The 19,286-nt window shown below is 49.1% G+C and overlaps 1 protein-coding gene across 1 annotated transcript in view; it reads left to right on the forward strand.

Annotated features, from left to right (window-relative positions):
- The first annotated feature begins 970 nt into the window (after positions 1 to 970).
- KAT2B (lysine acetyltransferase 2B) overlaps positions 971 to 19,286 on the forward strand; it is a 53,557-nt gene continuing 35,241 nt past the window's right edge. The window contains exons 1-3 of the mRNA XM_054161237.1: positions 971 to 1,288; positions 12,518 to 12,644; positions 18,216 to 18,361. Of these exons, the coding sequence (XP_054017212.1) occupies positions 1,079 to 1,288; positions 12,518 to 12,644; positions 18,216 to 18,361 (483 nt within the window). The 5' untranslated portion in view covers positions 971 to 1,078. The remainder of the gene's footprint in view (positions 1,289 to 12,517; positions 12,645 to 18,215; positions 18,362 to 19,286) is intronic.

Below are 19,286 nucleotides of genomic sequence, written 5' to 3' on the forward strand. Positions count from 1 at the left end.
GCTTGCCCCGTGCAAGGTGCCAGGGCCTGAGTTTGTGAGAGCTCTTTGTACGCTGGGATTACTTTCCCAGCTAATATTGCCGATCAAGTTGACACATCAAAGAACCCATCCCACACCAACGCCCCGCCTAAATCCCAAGCTTTTAACCCGTGGTGCCATGCTATAGAATTGCCATTAGTGGTTTCTCACAGCTCAAACACGTTTTTATATATATATGTGGCGGAGTCCAACCACCTCAAGACCTTTTACGCACTTGCATCTGTGCATAAAAAGTGCAGTCTTGCGGCAGGATCATTTGCTTAATTTTAGCTTTCGGTTGAAAGCTAATCCGTTTAAAGCATGAGCTGGCCGGCTGTCAACACTTGTTCCCCGAGAAAAACAAAAAAACCCCAAAACCAAACAAAATAAACCAAGTCTCAAAACTATGACACGAGGAACTGAGCAGAGAGCTTTTGATTTCTCTTGCATTTGAAACTGACCAGCATTTATATATTGAACTAGAAATCTTCTGGGGGAGAAAAAATAGCGACAGCAAAGCGCGTAGGGGGGAAACGCGATGGGCTGAGTTAAACAAAGTGGTGCCACTACGAGGGGGAACTCGGGCTGCGAGAGCAGCGGGGCTCGGGAGCGCGGCAGCCCGGGCACAGCGCGCTGCGCGCAGCCGGCGATGTCGCTTCTCTCTAGGGCAGCTGTCTCCGCAGCCACCGGGAAAGCCGAGCTGGCTTCGCAGCAGCTGCGGGCTCGCAGCGGGTGCCGCAGCCCTTCCAGCGGCCACGCAGGGCTCCATCCGCCCGCGCGCAGCAACCGCACTGAGATGCGGCCGCAACCCCCCAACACCAACACTACCCCCCAACACACACACCCCCCGCCGTGCGCAGCGGCGACAGGCGGGTGCCGCCTCCCCCCACCCCCCCCTTCCGCCGCCCGGCGGGGCAAGAGCCGCCCGCGGAGCGGCGGGTCCCTCCTCCCGCCCCCCCCGGGGAGCAGCCGGCGGCGGCGCGGCGAAGGGGAGGGTCTAGGGCCGGGCGTACCGCGCCGGCCGGACAGGCGGGCGGGCGGCTGCCGCCGTGCCGCGGGCATGGCGGAGCCTGGCGGCGCCGGGGCCGGGGCGGCGGGCGGCGGCGGCGGGCCGCAGCAGGGTTCCCCGGCCGCTGGGGGGCCGGCCCGCAGCGCCGCCGAGAGCCCCGGGGGACCCGGCTCGGCGCGAACCGCGGGGAAGAAGGCGCAGCTGCGCGCCGCGCCGCGGGCCAAGAAGCTGGAAAAGCTGGGCGTCTACTCCGCTTGCAAGGTAGCCGGCCGCAGGCGCCCACCCGCCCACGGAGGGTGGGGATTGACGGGAGGGGAGGGGACGGAAGGGAGGCGGTGGGGAAGGGCCGTGCCGGGAGGGGGAGGCGGACCGGCTGCAGCCCGGCGCTCCCCGCGGAAGCGGCAGCTCCGGCGGAGCCGGTGGATAATGTTCCCTGCGGAGCTTTTCCGGCCGGCGGCCGCAAATAAAAGAAGGCCCCCACAAAGTGGCCGAAGAGCGGATCGCAGGGCCAGCACCGCCCATCTCCTGTTCTGGCTGTGCGGCGCCGTATGTGCCCATCCCCGGCGTCCGGCCATCCTTTCGTGGGAGGCGGCGGACGAGGCGGCTCCTGGTGCCGGCGGCAAGCGCTGTCTTAATAGTGCTGGCGGAGCTGCTCACCGCCTAAATATCCCGCTGCCGAGCGGGGACACCGAGGTGGGGGGGCGGCACGGCCCTCCCCGACCGCGGGTTGGGTCTCCCTGGCGGCCGCGGCGCGACGGCAGCCTCGCATCCCCGAACTGTTGACATCGCAAAAAACGCTGCCCCGAGCTGGCAGCGCTCGGCAGCCGCTTTGGCAGAGAAGCGAAGGGGCGCGGCCTCTGGCCTTGGGAAAGTTCTATCCCTGCTGGTCACGTAGCGCCGTGGCGGTGCCGGGGCCGGTAGCAGGTACCACCTTCCACCTGCACCCTGCCCCAGCGAGGGTGTCTTTCGCAACACCTGCCCAGCGCTCGTCTCTCGTATTCAGGAGAGCTGTCCTGGGTTTCTCTACACACTTTTACACTTGCAGTTTTCTTCATGGTGGGAGAAGGAGGAGACTTGCCTGTTTGTTGACGACGGGGAGCTTGGTGGAAGCTCCCACCGTCGGAGGCCTGTGACAGCTGGCATTATCGTCTGTGCTTGTGCACATAGAATCATAGAATTGTGAGGGTTGGAAAGATCATCCAGTTCCAACCCCCCTGCCATGGGCAGGGACACCTCACAATACAGTAGGTTGCTCAGAGCCAGGTCCAGCCTGGCCTTAAAAACCTCCAGGGATGAGGCTTCCACCACCTCCCTGGGCAACCTGTTCCTGTGTCTCACCACCCTCATGGGGAAGAATTTCTTCCTAACATCCAATCTGAATCTACCCATTTCTAGTTTTGCTCCATTCCCCCTAATCCTATCATTCCCTGACACCCTAAAACATCCCTCCCCAGCCTTCTTGTAGTCCCCTTCAGATACTGGAAGGCATCCTGGGAGCCTTCTCTTCTCCAGACTGAACAACCCCAACTCTCTCAGCCTGTATTCATAGGAGAGGAGCTCCAGCCCTCTGCTTATCCTTGTGGCCCTTCACTGGACATGTTCCAGCACCTCTAGATCCTTCTTTTAATAGGGCCTCCAAAACTGGACACAGTACTCCAGGTGGGGTCTCAGCAGTGTGGAGTAGAGGGGGAGAATCACCTCCCTCGACCTGCTGGCCACACTTCTCTTGATGCAGCCCAGGCTCTGGTTGGCTTTCTGGGCTGCAAGTGCTCACTGCTGGCTCATGTTGAGCTTCTCCTCCACCAGCACCCCCAGGTCCTTTTCTTCAGGGCTGCTCTCAAGGCAGTCCCTGCCCAGCCTATATCAATGCTTGGGATTTCCGATACCGGGTGGCAAGTGGTAGTGCACATGAGGAAGCATCACAGCATGACTGCTGTCTTGCCTGGTGGTGTGAGGAGCTTTAGCTGTGGGCTGAAGGCATGGCGCAATGTGAGAGCAAATTAAGGAAGCCACGCACAATTCCGTTTCTTAGCTGTTGCCCAAGCTGCAGGCACCTCCACTTCAGCTTTGTTGCATCCACAGAACACTGCAAGGTTACACTCCTGTCGCAAAGTTAAAAAGGCAGCTGATTTACTTGAAACTTGTGGCCCTCACTGTGATGCTGGCATGGTTTGATGTGTTTCCACTGCTGCCTCCCCTTCGCAACCCCTGTATCTTAAAGTTACCAAGACTTGCTTTTAAATGAAGCTGTTTGTGGGATGACTGCTTAGGGACGTGGTTTAGTGTTGACCCTTCAGTGCTGGGTCAAAGGTTGGACTGGATGATTTTTGAAGTCTCTTCCAACCAGATATATCCTGTGACTAAGATACTCACAGGTTGTTAGGAGTGCGTGTGTGTGTGAATTGCTTTTCTTCTTCCCTGGACTCTTCTTGTTTCTTCCCTTGATGTACCTCCAGATGATCTTTGTGAGGGCCTTCTCCTGGCCTGTGTTGCCCCACTGAGATATTTGTGTTGTGAAGTGCAGGCAGCCTTATCTCTTCCCAAACCCTTTGCTTTTTTGGGGGACTCATGGTACACCACATGTGCACTGCTGCAGATGCTTTGTTGGAAGAGAGATGAATGTGATTTGGGGGGGGGGGGTCGGGGGAGGGACAACAACAAGGACATAGGAAGGCATTTTGCAGCCTGTCTGCAGCCCTTTTTTCCCCTCTCACAGGGCTCTGGTGGTGGGGTGCAGTGTGCTGACAGCCCCTACTGCTGGTGCTCTGCTGGAGTATCCTTGCTGGCTTGCTTCTGTGAGGAGTCCTGGGTGCATCCAGTGGATGGAGTGGGATAAGGGGGACAAAGGGGGAAGGACTGAGCAGGGTGGAAGAACTTCTTTTCCCCTCAACACCTGGCAAGTTCTCCAAAACGATGCTGTTTGGCTTGTAACATTAGCAGTCTTCAAGAAACTGTAGCAGTGAAAAGTGTAGCTTTGAACTCTGTCTTCAAGCTGCAACTTCTCTTCCTTTTATTTTGCATTTCTGTGTGTGAGTGCAGAAAGAGTGAGAGAGGGCAAACACACCATGGCCGAAGGAGGTGTCTGTGCTCCTTTCAGTTTCATTCATAGGTGAAGCTTGTGTAAATCTGCACAGAGCTGTGCAGAAGTTATGTAAGGGCACCCTCAGCATCAAATCTCCTCCTCCCACAAAATTCATCTCAAAATTCAGCACACAGAATTGATTAGGAACACAACCAGGGATGAAGGGAGAGCAGTCTTTTCTGTGTATAACACCCAAGCAAAACCAAAGAAACAAACAACAATAACACAATCAAACCAGAACAAACCCCCTGCCCCCCAACCCACCCAAAAAAACCCAAACCACAAAACTAAACAAAACCCAAACAAAACAAAAACCAACCAAAAAAAACCCCAACCCCAAACCAAAATCCCCCCCTAAACCCCTAAACCACCAAACAATAACAAACCCCAACCTTCTCAAGCATCCCACTTTGTGTATGAAGAATGCAGCTGAGTGTGAAGATAAAGCATAGAATCATAGAATCAACAAGGTTGGAGAAGACCTCAGAGATCATCAAGTCCAACCTAATACCTAACACCTCATGACAACTAAACCATGGCTTCAAGTGCACCAGGGGCAGTGACTCCACCACCTCCCTGGGCAGCACATTCCAATGGCCAATTACTCTTTCTGGGAAGAACTTTCTCCTCACCTCGAGCCTAAACTTCCCCTGGCACAGCTTGAGACTGTGTCCTCTTGTTCTGGTGCTGCTTGCCTGGGAGAAGAGACCAACCCCCACCTGGCTACAACCTCCTTTCAGGTAGCTGTATATGGCAATGAGCCAAAGGAGGCCCTCAGCCTCCTTGTCTCCAGGCTAAACCACCCCAGCCTCTCCTCATAGGGCTGTCCTCCAGACCTCTCCCCAGCCTCCTTGCCCTTCACTAGACACATTCAAGTATCTCAATGTCCTTCTTAAACTGAGGAGCCCAGAACTGGACACAGTACTCAAGGTGAACTTAGGAACTGGCACAGTTCTTGTGGCGTCGGGGAGTGCACAGTAGTGCTGTATGCTGTGTGGGGTTTTGTGTTTGGCACTTGCTGTATCTCTGGGTGTATGAATGGCTACACAGATCTCCCTGGGTTTGTCCAGCATTAGGCATGCAAGCTTGCAGTGCTTTTACATAAAAGCAGCACTGTGTGACTTCAGTAAATATATTTAATGAAGATGTAGGAGGAAGTCTCCTCAGCTCCCCCCCCCCATGTTGGTTTACAGTATGTGAAGATACAACTTTCTCTTCAGTTCCATTGGGAGTTTTTCTTCTAAACAAGTTGAACTATGTACTATTTTAGCACATTGGTTTTGCTGTAAAAGTGGGCATTTCTGTTTATATATATCTTGCCCTAACTCCCAGGTGCTTAAATATAATTAGAACCCAGTAGCCCAAATCATTTGCACAAGTAACAGCCAGTAATACCTGCTTGAAGAAAGACCTTGTGCTTTAGGCAAATAAAATGAGCAGAGCCTAAAAAGGGTTATGCTAAGATGACCTGGCCAAGGACCTGCTGCGGATGAGTGAGTGGTAGAGGTTGATGTAAAATCTGAGTCCCAGGTTCTAGACCAGCTACTGATGCTTGGTAGAAGCACTTCCTCCCACTTCTCTTCCTAGAGTGACCTCAGTGGGGTTTTTCTTTTCCTCTTAAGGGGCAATGGCTTCAAACTAGAGCAGAGCAGATTTAGATTGGATGTTAGGAACAAGTTCTTTTCTATGAGGGTGGTGGGACACTGGACCAGGTTGCCCAGGGAGGTGGTTGCAGTTCCTTCCCTGGAGATATTCAAGGTGAGGCTTGATGAGGCCCTGGGCAGCCTGATCTAGTTGGGGATGTCCCTGCTGACTGTGGGGAGGTCAGATTGGCTGAGCTTTGGAGGTCCCTTCTGGCCTGGCCTGTTCTAGGATTCTACACATGAATGTGGACCACCATTTCTATAAGCCATTATTTTTTTCCTGACTTTGATAGGGCACGTGAAGATGAGAGTGTGATAGTGTGAGTGCAGCTCCTTGAATCTCAGCTGGATATCTGTTAAAGTTATTTTCTGCAGATGTCTATGGGAGACTTCTAAGACATCCAACAAAGCTTTGGTACTATCATTTTCAGGTCAAATTAAAGCATCTCCCTTTAAACTGAGTAGGAAGTCTACCATTAAATTTGCAAGGTGGAACTGGGTCTCTTCTTATTTAGGAAAGCTTTATATGGTAACCTGCATGTAAATGAAACTGGGAAATACAGGGAATGAAATCAATAAGTTCAGAACAGGTCCTCAGAGCTGAGCATTGAACTAATTATTTTGTATTGTTGAAGAGGAGTATGTCGGCTTAATTTCCTGCTGTGTCTGAGTGGCTCTCCAAGCAGTGTCTGTGTCTCTGGTTGCTGGGTACTGGACGTCTGAGCAGGAAAAAGAAGTATTTTAAATTTGTCAGTGTGTTTGTTATGGTTTGTGTGCTATTGATCAGAGGGCTGGAGCACCTCTCCCATGGAGACAGACTGAGAGAGTTGGGGCTGTTCCGTCTGGAAAACAGAAGGCTCCCAGGAGACCTTATTGTGGCCTTCCAGTGTCTGAGGGGGGCTACAAGAAAGCTGGGGAGGGACTTTTTAGGGTGTCAGGGAGTGATTGGATTAGGGGGAATGGAACAGAAGTAGAAATGGGTAGATTCAGATTGGATATTAGGAAGAAGTTGTTCCCCATGAGGGTGGTGAGACACTGGCACAGGTTGCCCAGGGAGGTGGTGGAAGCCTCATCCCTGGAGGTGTTTGCAGCCATGCTGGATGTGGCTGTGAGCAACCTGCTGTAGTGTGAGGTGTCCCTGCCCATGGCAGTGGGGTTGGAACTGGCTGATCCTTGGGGTCCCTTCCAACCCTGACAATTCTGTGATTCTATGATTCTTTGTTAAAAGCATCAGTTTGGGATCATTGTTTGCAGGAAAGAAACACCTTACAGGGTGCTTTTTGTGGCTTTGTGTATTGGGAGGAAGAATATTGTTGGTTTTTTGCCAGAGTAATTCTATTTGCTGGAAACAGAGGGGTCTGTAATGGTGTGTATGTGTAATGTGTTAAGTCTGCTTGGCCTCTCAGTTGCCAAACAGGGCAACCTGTGTGATTTTGAGTGGGAGAGAGGACCCAGCAAAAAACCAGCTGTTTTGAAACTCAGTTTTAAAACTGTTTGGGTCTCTCACTTAGTCATTAAGTTAGCTTGACATTTTATATTCCTGTGCTTGTTTCACTGTCCAAAAAGGGGAGAAATATTTTAGTCTGTATGTTACTGCAACATTCTTTATTCATTTAGATGCCTGAAGCTGACTGAAAAGGTGCTGAGATGTGTTATGTTGCAACTTACAGGTCCTTCCTTTTAAAATAAAGATGTTAGCAAGAGGTGTTAAAGTGTGCTGTATTTTTCCCCCTGTCCATTTTTAGCCTGCTGTTAATATATTCATGTTTTACAGATTCACAGATCGCATTGGGAGTTGGAAGGGGCCCTCAAAGGTCATCTTGTCCAACCCCTTGGTGGCCAGCAGGGACACCTCCAACTAGATCAGGGTGCCCAGGGTGACATAAAGTCTGATCTTGACAGTCTCCAGGGATGGGGCCTCAACCACATCCCTGGGCAGCCTGTTTCAGTATTGTACTACTTTCATTGCAAAGATCTTCCTCCTAATGTCCAGCCTAAATCTACCCTGCTCCAGTTTAAAACCATTTCACCTCATCTTATTGCTACAAGACCTTCTAAACAGTCCTTCTCCAGCCTTTTTATGGGTCCCTTTCACATATTGAAATGTATCTCTGAGGTCTCCCCAGAGCTTTCTCTTCTCCAGGCTGAACAGCCCCGGTTCTGTTTGCCAGGAGCTGCAGGTTTCACTGCCGAGAGCTACTGGACAGTTTGATGTCCCACATTGTAACACACCACCTGATGTGGAAGGGGTCAAAAAGGTTGTTGAGATTCTGTTGTGTAGTGCAAAATGGACATACTTTCTGCATTGTTGGTTGGTTGGGTTGTTGGGGTTTTCCTGGGTGCTGTTGTTTGGGTTTGGGTGGTGTTGGTGGGTTGGTTGGTTTGGTTTGGGGGTGGGAGGGTGCAGGGTGACGGTGCAGGCAGCAGTGTGCAATCGTTAATTAATTGCATTGTTGATTCAAATTAATTGATTTAATTAATTTTGTTTAAAACAGCCAATGGAGATGCAGTGTTTGTGATCCCCCTGGCCTGCAAAGATGACAGTCATTACTTTGCAGACTTGAGTAAGGCAGAAGGCGCCAACTTTCTCCTGTGGCTTTATCAAGGCTCTGCAGGTGTCCCAGAAAGCAAGGCTCCAAGGGCTGCATGTACTAGTTAAAATGCTGCTTTTTATTCACCCCTGCCCCCCAAACCTATTTTGATCTCCAATTACGTGGTTGTGGGTTTTTTTCAGAGGTGAAGTCATACTTTACTTTGTAATGAAAAGCAGATGAGTGACATTAAAAAAAGAGAAACAAAGGAAGAAAGAAAGGGAAAAGCTGAAGACAGTCAAAGAAAAGGACTGAATGAACAAAACCCTGAGGAAGACTTAAAGCAACTCAGCAATTTAAGCTGCTAAGGAAATGCACATTGTATGATCAGTGCAGAATAGTTTCACTGTCAACATCAACAGTGAAAGCTTAGTTTTGGGTTATGTTGCTCTTGGGTTAACAAAGACATTTGTGCCGACCCTGGTGGTTTATAGAGAGATGAAGGGCAAAAGAGCCCCCACCCTAGTAGCTGTTTGAGAAAGATTGCTGGAATAATTTGAACAATACAAAGCAACAGTTGCTTCCAAAAGATCAAGTAAGGAAACACTACTGAGGGCAGAAAAAAACCCAACCCTGCTGTTTTGATTCTTCTGTGGGTGGGTTGATACTTATTTTTGGCTGGTTTGGCTGAGCCGTTGTCACGATCTGTACATCTGTTTGTTTGCATCTTTGCTGTTAATTGTTGTGTGACACTGAAGTTTATGTTCTTACTCACTGTTGATAGTTTGGAAGCCTGATAGTAAACAGTGTGTGGTGAGCTTCTGTGAAAGGCTGCTTCCACTTGGAAGGCAAAAAGAAGTCTCTCAGATAGCTTGTGTCTGGTTTGAGTTTGGGGTTTTTTTAACATGTTTTGTTGTGGTATGATTTAATGCCATTAATAATAAACATGGTATTATGTCAGTAATAGGGCAAGAAGGCTGGTGAGGGGTCTGGAGCACAAGGCCTATGAGGAGAGGCTGAGGGAGATGGAGTTGTTCAGCCTGGAGAAGAGGAGGCTCAGGGGAGACCTTATTGCTCTCTACAACTACCTGAAGGGAGGTTGTAGCCAGGCAGAGGTTGGTCTCTTCTCCCAGGCAAGCAGTGACAGAAGGAAAAGACACAGTCTCAAGGTTTAGGCTGGATGTTAGGAAGAAGTTCTTCACATAAAGGGAGTTTGGCCATTGGGATGTGCTGCCCAGGGAGGTGGTGGAGTCACTATCTCTGGAAGTGTTTAAAAAGAGACTGGATGAGGCACTTGGTGCCATGGTTTAGTTGATTAGATGGTGCTGGGTGATAGGTTGGACTTGATGATCTCTGAGGTCTTTTCCAACCTGGTTAATTCTGTGATTCTGTAATTGACAGTGTTGAACATCTGTCTGGACAGCTGCATGGGCAGGATCAAATCGAGTGCCCTAAAACATTATGCAATGTATTTTTTGAGGACCTGTTTGTGATTGTCTCTTGAATTTTCTTTGGCAATAATCTAATTTTCTGACCTTTTCTTTTTTTTTTTTCTTTTGGTGACCATTTCTCTATCCTGGTCTTAATTGCAAAAGCTTTCATGGCAGCCTTGCCTGTCCCCAAAAGCTAATGTGCACAGCTTACTTGGCATTGGTTTTGTCTAGCTCAAGGCACTGATCGAAAATGGGGGTTCATGTCATTTCCCATAGTCCATGCTCTTGGGCAATCCCTGGTTCACTGGTGTCACTCAATCACTGATCTCCCTTTCTAGTCATTAAACTTTGACAGGTCCTGTAGATCTGGATAACAAAGCAGTAAAAACAGGCCCAGTGCCTGTGAAACTGTAAGAGACAGCTTCTGCTGGAAAATAACACTGGGCCTGACTCGCTTCTCTGCCAACCATATTACTCATAGAAAGCATGGTAGAAAAATAAACACAAAACTCACCATGAAGCAATCCAGATAGCATTTTATGATACCTTAGGAAAAGAAATGAAATCATTTTAATCTTGCCTTTGTTTCGTACTGAAAGCCCCCTGATGCCACTTTGTAAACACACGGAGAGGCAGGCAGCCTACACCCAGGCGGTGAATTTGGAGACCTGGAGGAGCAGAGACTGCACATTGTCCCCTTTCCAAGGGAAGTATGTGGAAATGTTTTTGGCTGGGCATTTGAAGCTGGATTTCTGAGTCATCCTGGTGGATCTTGGCCACCTTTTTGTATCTGCCAGATGGGCAGAGGCCATGGCACCTGGGGTCAGGAGCCCAGCTGGATAAACACTTAAGCATTAGAGATGGTAAAAACATCCTGTGCTGTTCAGTAAGCTGCAGGCAGCGGTTTTCTTGGTGCTCAGGTTGCTGACTATTGAAATTAGTTTGGAAGAACAATTTGCCATCAGTCCTCAAAGCTGTCAGCCTCAGGAACTGTCAATCTGTGATCCTTTCTTGCTTCTCCTAGGCGCTTCTTCCTTAGGTAAGATTGGACTTGGAAACATAAAAGGAAGCTGAATTGGTTTCCTGAAATAGATTGCATTAAGTACATTCAGAATCAGGTTGGGAAAATGGCACATTAGCACTGGATGTATTAATATTGCAGTTTTTTTCCTACCAAGATTGTTTCAGGCATAGATGTGCTGCAGCAGTTGGCATACTTTCCTCTCTGAGGCCTTGGCAGTGCAAATTCGTGCATCTCTGGTTACAGCCCAGTGCACAGATATCTCTGCATGGTAGAAAAGCACAATTCCCTTCCAATTTGATCTTCAGGTAGGAGTATGAATGATGCCTTAAGTACATTACCATCAAAATAACTAAGATATTTGGATATGCAGAAGAAAATCCCCTCCTGTATTGCTACTTGTTGGATAATTAGAATCTGAATGATTTGAGACATGATTACCAAAGTCACAGAGTCTCCCTTCATGGATGCCCCTTTTAGCTGCAATCTGTGGCTGGAGTTTCAGGCTCAGTGAGCATAAAGAAACTTTCCAAGGTAAGCAGCAGGTTGTGTTGCTGTCGTCACTGTCCTTGGCATCAGTTGCTTGTGTGGCCAAGCCCTTGCTTTGCACAGTTTCTCCAAGACTGCAGTTACTGTTTGCTTACTTCAGGCCTCGGTTCACCCTGCTTCGGTTGTCATGAGCATGGGTTCAGTTGGGTGATTCCCTGTCGCTAGTGTAGCCGATAAAGCAGTGATAAACCTGTTAGACACAAAGCTGGGCGGTGTGGCTGACACACCAGAGGGCTGTGCTGCCATTCAGCACCCTGGGATGGATTAGAAGGGCTGTGGTTAGTAGGTGGAGAGAGGTTCTCCTCCCCCTCTACTCTGTCCTGCTGAGGCTGCATCTGGAATATTGTGTCCAGTTCTGGGCCCCTCAGTTCAAGAGGGACAGGGAGCTACTAGAGAGAGTCCAGCACAGAGCCACAAAAATGGTTAAGTGAGAGGAACATCCTCCTTATGAGAAGAGCCTGAGGGAGCTGAGGGCTCTGTAGCTTGGAGAGGAGGAGCCTGAGTGTGTCCTCATTCATGTTGATAAAGATGTGCTGCAGGGTGAGTGCCAAGGGGATGGAGCCAGGCTCTGCTGGGTGATGCCAAATGACAGCACAAGAGGCAATGGTGGAAGCTGAGGCATAGGAAGTGCCATGTGAACATGAGGGAGAATTTTTTCCCTGTGAGGGTGACAGAGCCCTGGCACAGGCTGCCCAGGGGGGTTGTGGAGTCTCCCTCTCTGCAGATATTCAAAACCCAGCTGGATGTGTTCCTGTGTGATGTGGTCTAGGTGATCCTGCTGTGGTAGGGGGGTTGGACTGGATGATCTTTTGAGGTCCTTTCCATCCCCTGACATTCTGTGATACCCTGTTTGTGTTTAAATCATTAGAACTCTCTTGGTGGCAGGATCTGTACCAGGAAGTGGTCAAATGCTACTAGAGTGAAGGCTTTTTGTTTACATGGCTTTTTTCCCCATCTTTCCAGAGCCGTGTTAATCTCTATGGCAGTTGTACTGTTCTTCCTTACTATTTCTAGGAAGCAAAATCTAACTATGTGGTAGAGAAAAAGCAAAACCAAACAAAGCCATAACAGCAACAAAACACCCTGAAAATCCTCCCCAGAACATAAATGCAGAACAAAAAGACAACCGGCAATGAATAATGTTACTTTTCATTCCTTTTGAAGTTACAGCAGTTGAAGCCAGTTCTGGTGCTTGACAGTGCTGATGCACACCTCTTTGCTTTGATTTCAGGCCGAGGAATCCTGTAAATGCAATGGCTGGAAGAACCCCAACCCACCTCCCACACCACCCCGTGCAGAGGTACAGCAGGCGGCTGCCAGCCTGGCTGAGCCCTGCCGCAGCTGCAGCCACACGCTGGGTAAGCTCTCGCCTTTCTCCTCCACTCCGTGGCCCCACACCCAGGAACTGCCAGTGTTGTGGGATGGCACTCAAGACACCCTGCCAAGACCTTGAAGTGGGGGTTATGATTGAACATAAATGTCAATAACTTGTCAGGCCGGAAGGGACCTCCACAGCTCATCCAGTCCGACCTGCCGGCAGTCAGCAGGGACATCCCCAACTGGATCAGGCTGCCCAGGGCCTCGTCCAGCCTTGATTGCCCATTGGAATGGGCTGCCCTGGGAGGTGGTGGAGTCACCATCATTGGAGGTATTCAGGAGGAGACTTGATAGGGTGCTTGGTGGCATGGGTTAGTTGATTAGGTGGTGTTGGATTGGTTGATGGGTTGGACGTGATGATCTTGAAGGCATCTTCCAACCTGGTCTATTCTATTCTATTCTATTCTATTCTATTCTATTCCATTCCATTCCATTCCATTCCATTCCATTCCATTCCATTCCATTCCATTCTCTCTCCAGGGAAGGGGTCTCAACTACCTCCCTGGACAACCTGTTCCACCTCCCTCACAGTGAAGAATTTGTTCCTCACATCCAATCTCAATCTGCTTTTCTCTAGTTTGAAGCCATTGTCCCTCACCATGTCCCTGCAGGCCTTTGCAAACAGTCTCTCTCCAGCCTTCCTGTAACCCCCTTCAGGTACTGGCAGGCTGCTATTAGGTCTCCCTGGAGCCTCCTCTTCTCCAGGCTGAACACCCCCAGCTCCCTCAGCCTGTCCTCATAGCAGAGGTGCTCCAAGCCCCTGATCATTTTTGTGGTCCTCCTCTGGACCCACTCCATCAGGTCGCTGTCCTTCCTATACTGAGGGCTCCAGACCTGTAATCCTAGACATGAGTCTCACTGGAGACATCTCTCAGTCTTCTAGCCAGTGCAGGTTTTAGTGCATTAATCTGTTTGGTGCTGTGTATTAGCTCACCGAGCTTATTTCTGCCTACTTGCCTCACATTTGTATTCTGTGTGTGACTCAGCTCCACAGCTTGGCTCACTGCTGGGTTTTTCATGATGTTTTTTCTTCCATCTGGGGCAGTGGGGGTGGGGCCACATTTTGGGTCACCACTACAAAACTGTAGCGATGACTGAATTTTGAACTCTCCACCGGCCTCAAGATCAGATATTATGCACTAAGGGGCTCCATTTGATTGGTTTCTGCTGTATTACAGGGTCCATTTCCCTGATGCTCAACATTTTTGCTCCTAACTCACTTTGAAAACTGGTTACTGGATGTGTTAGTATGTTATATACACATTCAGCCTCTCTTTTTCCCAGCACTGTCTTCAGTTCCTGCTGTGCACCTTCATGTAGCATATTTTGGTATTCCTAGCTTTTCCTGTCTTATATACATTACTGGTGGCTCTGTGTGCACACTGATTTTGAAATAGACAGTGGACACCTTCCTCATCAATCTGTTTTCACACTGTTCTTAATTCATGTGCTTAAGTACTTCCCACAGTATCACAGTATACTTCCCCTTCTCCTTTCCCCCCCTTCTCCTTTCCCCCCTTCTCCTTTCCCCCCCTTCTCCTTTCCCCCCCTTCTCCTTTCCCCCTTCTCCTTTCCCCCCTTCTCCTTTCCCCCCCTTCTCCTTCCCCCCCCTTCTCCTTTCCCCCCCTTCTCCTTTCCCCCCCTTCTCCTTTCCCCCCTTCTCCTTTCCCCCCCTTCTCCTTTCCCCCCCTTCTCCTTTCCCCCCTTCTCCTTTCCCCCCCTTCTCCTTTCCCCCCCTTCTCCTTTCCCCCCCTTCTCCTTTTCCCCCCTTCTCCTTTCCCTCCCTTCTCCTTTCCCCCCCTTCTCCTTTCCCCCCCTTCTCCTTTCCCCCCTCTCCTTTCTCCCCCTTCTCCTTCTCCCCCCCTCCACCCCGCACTCCTTTCCCTGCTCCTTTCCCCCTTTGTGTGGCTTTCAGATTCATTGCAAGGGTAATAGTTCTGTAGATTAATAAAGTATTTAAGTGCAGGCAGAGAGTAGCCAAGGTAACTTGCAGTATTGTTATGGAAACTGCATGGAAATGGCTACTTATCTTGATGCTTCTTCCATTTGTTATTTGAGTGCGTGTTTTCTGTCGTGTGCTCTCAATTTGTAATGCAGTGCTCATCTAGGAGGGTGTGTATGCCTTTCACAAAGTCAGAACAGACACCTTGGGAATATTAAGCCTTCACATCTAGCTTAGGGACAAATGAGTTTTTTCTGCTGGGAATTCTACATATTTGTCCTTAAAGGAAGCTCATGGTGACCATACCTGTTTCAGCTTTCAGACACTCTATTGTCACAGGATCAAAGGATGTCAGGGGTTGGAAGGGACCTCTGGAGATCATCCCCCCTGCCAGAGCAGGGCCACATAGCTATATAATCTAGTGCAGGTCACACAGGAAAGCATCCAGACAGGGCTTGAAAGTCTCCAGAGAAGGAGACTCCACAGCCTCTCTGGGCAGCCTGCTTCAGTGCTCACAGTGAAGACGTTCCTCCTCATGTTGAGATGGAACCTCCTGTGTTGTAGTTTATACCCATTGCCCCTTGTCCTATCCCAGGGTGCAGCTGAGCAGAGCCTGTCCCCTCCTTCTTGACCCCCAGCCCTCAGATACTTAGAGACATTGATTAAATGCCCTCTCAGTCTTCTCCTGTCCAGACCAAACAGCCCCAGGGCTCTCAGCATCTCCTCATCAGGCAGTGCTCCAGTCCCTTCAGCATCCTGGTAGTCCTCTGTTGGTCTCTCTCCAGCAGATCCCTGTCCCTCCTGAACTGGATATCCCAGAATTGGATGCAATATTCTAGCTGAGGTGTCACTAGGGCAGAGTAGAGGGGGAGGAGAACCTCCCTGGATCTGCTGGACACACTCCTCTCTATGCACCCCAGGATCCCATTGGCCTTCTTGGCCCCCAGGGCACATTGCTGTCCCATGCAGAACTTGTTGTCCACCAGCACTCCCAGGTCCTTCTCCACAGGGCTGCTCTCCAGCAGATCACCTCCCAGCCTTTAAATTAGAATAGAATAGAGTAAACCAGGTTGGAAGAGACCTTCAAGATCATTGTGTCCAACCTATTAACTAATCCAACACCACCTAATGAATTAAACCATGGCACCAAGCACCCCATCAAGTCTCCTCCTGAACACCTCCAATGATGGTGACTCCACCACCTGTACTGGCTCAGTTTATTCTTGCTTCCCAGGTGCAGGACTCTGCACTTATCCTTGTTGGACTTCATGAGGTTCCTCTCTGCCCAGCTCTCAGTCTGTCCAAGTCTCACTGAATGGCAGCACAGCCTTTAGGTGTCTCAGCTAAGCCTCAATATTACAGGTGTTCATTTAAGTGAAAACAATTGCTAGCATCTTTGTAGCATAATTCATTTTACTTGAAGCAGCAGAAATGTACAGAATTTAAACATCTTGGCAGGTGTCAGACTGAACTTACCAAACCATCTTTGCTGAGTTGCCAACAGATGTGATTGTTTTTCTCTTCCCAAGCCAAATGTCATTTTGCTTCCTACCCCTGTAAGAAATGTTCAACACAAATCTGATTCCTTACCAGTCCTAATCATGTTAGCCTAGCTGAGATTATTATGGAAGGAGTAAATATTGATAAAAGTTATTCAAATATAGGAAAAAAAACCCCAACAACTTAAATATTTTTCCTGTTCTTTTATCATAGAATCAGTCAGGGTTGGAAGGGACCACAAGGATCACCTAGTTCCAAGCCCCCTGCCATGAGCAGGGACACCTCACACTAGATCAGGCTGGCCAGAGCCTCATCCAGCCTGGGCTTAAACACCTCCAGGGATGGGGTCTCAATCACCTCCCTGGACAACCCATTCCAGGGCTTCACCACTCTCACAGTGAGATAAAGGATATTTTCTTGCCCTTTCCCAGTGGAGGACATGCACACCATAGACCTTGGCCTGGAGTCAGCCAAGATCGTTGCTTTTTGTAATGCAAATATCTTCTCTCTGGAAACTGCCTTTTTGTATCAAATTGCCTTCTTTCTTCCTGGGGGGGCTGCTGTTCAACTCATCCTGAGCTGGGTGTCTTGCTTCCCTCACACTAACCCTTAAGATTTTGAAAACTGCAGATGTAGAACTGTGTTTACCTTTGGAGAAGATAAAAGGGAGTTTGTCTCTTGGAAACTGTGCTATGTTGAAAGATGGCTTTTTTTTCTGTAGACTTCTGAAGCACAGCCAGTCTGAAAAATCTTTGTTCACATAGGGTGCACAAAGTGTAGATTGGCCTTGCATGAGATGAAAGTAAGGGACGTGGCTAAGCACATCCAGTTCAAAACAAACAGCCTGTTTACAGGGCTGCTGAGGCTTTTCTTTTGTTTGGTTTGGTTTGGGTTGGGTTTTCTCTTCACAGAAGGTGCTACCTGCATCAAAAGCTGGATTATGAAGTTTGTGGCAATTATGGATTTATTTTCTTTAGTCATGAAACTGTGTCTTAAAGCATAGCTCTTGGGAAAAAAACATAGAAAGGGCTGGGCTGGAAGGGACCTCCAAAGCTCATCCAGTCCAACCTCCCTGCAGTCAGCAGGGACATCCCCAACTGGATCAGGCTGCCCAGGGCCTCATCCAGCCTCACCTTGAATATCTCCAGGGAAAGAGCCTCAAGCACCTTCCTTTGCAACCTGTTCCAGTGTTCCACCACGCTCATAGTGAAGAACTTCTTCCTGATATCCAATCTAAATCTGCTCTTCTCTAGTTTGAAGCCATTGCTCCTCGTCCTGTCCCTGCAGGCCTCTGTAAACAGTCTCTCTCCATCCTTCCTGTATCCCCCTTCAGGTACTGGCAGGCTGCTATTAGGTCTCCCCAGAGCCTCCTCTTCTCCAGGCTGAACACCCCCAGCTCCCTCAGCCTGTCCTCATAGCAGAGCTGCTCCACCCCCCTGATCATTCTCATGGCCCTCCTCTGGACCCTCTCCATCGGGTCCATGTCCTTCCTCTATTGAGGGCTCCAGACCTGTACACAGCACTGCAGGTGAGGTCTCCCCAGAGCAGAGCAAAGTGGCAGAATCACCTCTCTGGCTCTGCTGGCAATGCTGCTTTGGATGCAGCCCAGGCTGTGCTTTGCCTTCTGTGCTGCAAGCTCACCCTGCCTGCTCATGTCCAGCTTCTCATCCATCAGCACCCCCAAGTCCTTTTCCTCAGGGCTGCTTTTTCTTACCTCCTCCCCCAATCTGTGTTGATAGTGAGGATTGTTCCAGCCCAGGTGCAGAACCCTGCACCTGCTCTTGTTGTGTGTATTTGTTTATATATTGTAACACATTGACATGGACAGGGCTTGTGTGGCCTGTCAAAAATGTTAACAGATGCTGGGATTCCACCCAGGCCTCATTTCTGTGCTGTGAGAGTTACCACCCAGTGGTACTGCACTGCCTTTACCAATTGCTGCAGTGTGGCAGATATTTCAGCTGCTCCTGGAAAGCCATTCCATTTAAACAGGTTATTCCAGGATCAGTGCCTTTACCATCACAGGTTCATTTGAGATATCCCAGAGCATATTTGTGCTGTTGGTCCTTTCAGTAAGCTCTTTACGTGTTTGGGTTTTTGTTTTGTCTAGCTGCTCATGTTTCTCACCTGGAGAATGTGTCTGAAGAAGAAATGAATAGGCTTCTGGGGATTGTATTGGATGTGGAGTACCTGTTCACCTGTGTACACAAAGAAGAAGATGCAGACACCAAGCAAGTTTATTTCTACCTGTTCAAAGTAAGCTGAACTTGTATAGTCTCTTGTAGGGGGTTTCACTCTCTCAGGTATAAGCCATCTTCACTGCTCCTCATGCTGTATTTGCTCATCTGCTGAGATATTTTTTTCCCCTAGTATGATGCTCTAATGATGGCCTGGATGTTCTGGTTCTTGTAGTGTACTTACTGTGTCTAACTCCAAAAGTCATCCAAGTGACTGAGGAGCTAACTTTGAGTCCTGTCTATAAACTGTGCAACCTGCAAGCCTTACCCTCTTCACTTACTCATTGGGAGAGGTCAGTTGGCATAAATGCTACCTTAGCTGCCTCCATTAGCTCAGAGGAGCCTCTTACACACATTTCATAGAAAGTGGATTCACAGTGAAGTTGTAGGAGGTTGAAATTTCCCCCCCAAGATAAAATTGCCAGACCAGCTCAGCTGACAGCAAATGAAGCACTAGGTACAAGCACACTAAAATCTAGAAATATGAAATGCTGTTAATAGGTACAAAACATACAATATTTAGATGCATTTACAATTTATAAACAGCACAAGAACCCCCCTGGACAAAAGCAGGGGGTTTCCAAGAGCTTCCCTCTCTCTGCTTCCTTTCCCCCCACACAAAATGGGGAGGGAAGAGCAGGGAGGAGCTTGTTAGTGCTTATCCACGACAAAGAATGCAGCCAAGGTCAGCAACAGCCAAGCAAAAGCATCAGTTAGTATCTGCTAGAGTGAGGAAACTGAAAAAGAGAGTCAGTTTACACAACTAACTTTCTGTTAGTTATCAGACCAATGGATTATTTAGACCTTATCATTGTTTTGCCTTTTACATCCAATGGTAATTGATTTACATTCTACCACTTTCCTACTTGATCTGTGGGAAATTTTCCTAGGCACAGCCTAAAACTGCCAGCAGAGACACAGCCAGAAGCGTGCCTGCAGTGTGT

This window comes from Dryobates pubescens, chromosome 4 (genome assembly GCF_014839835.1).
Source record: "Dryobates pubescens isolate bDryPub1 chromosome 4, bDryPub1.pri, whole genome shotgun sequence".
NCBI lineage: Eukaryota > Metazoa > Chordata > Aves > Piciformes > Picidae > Dryobates > Dryobates pubescens.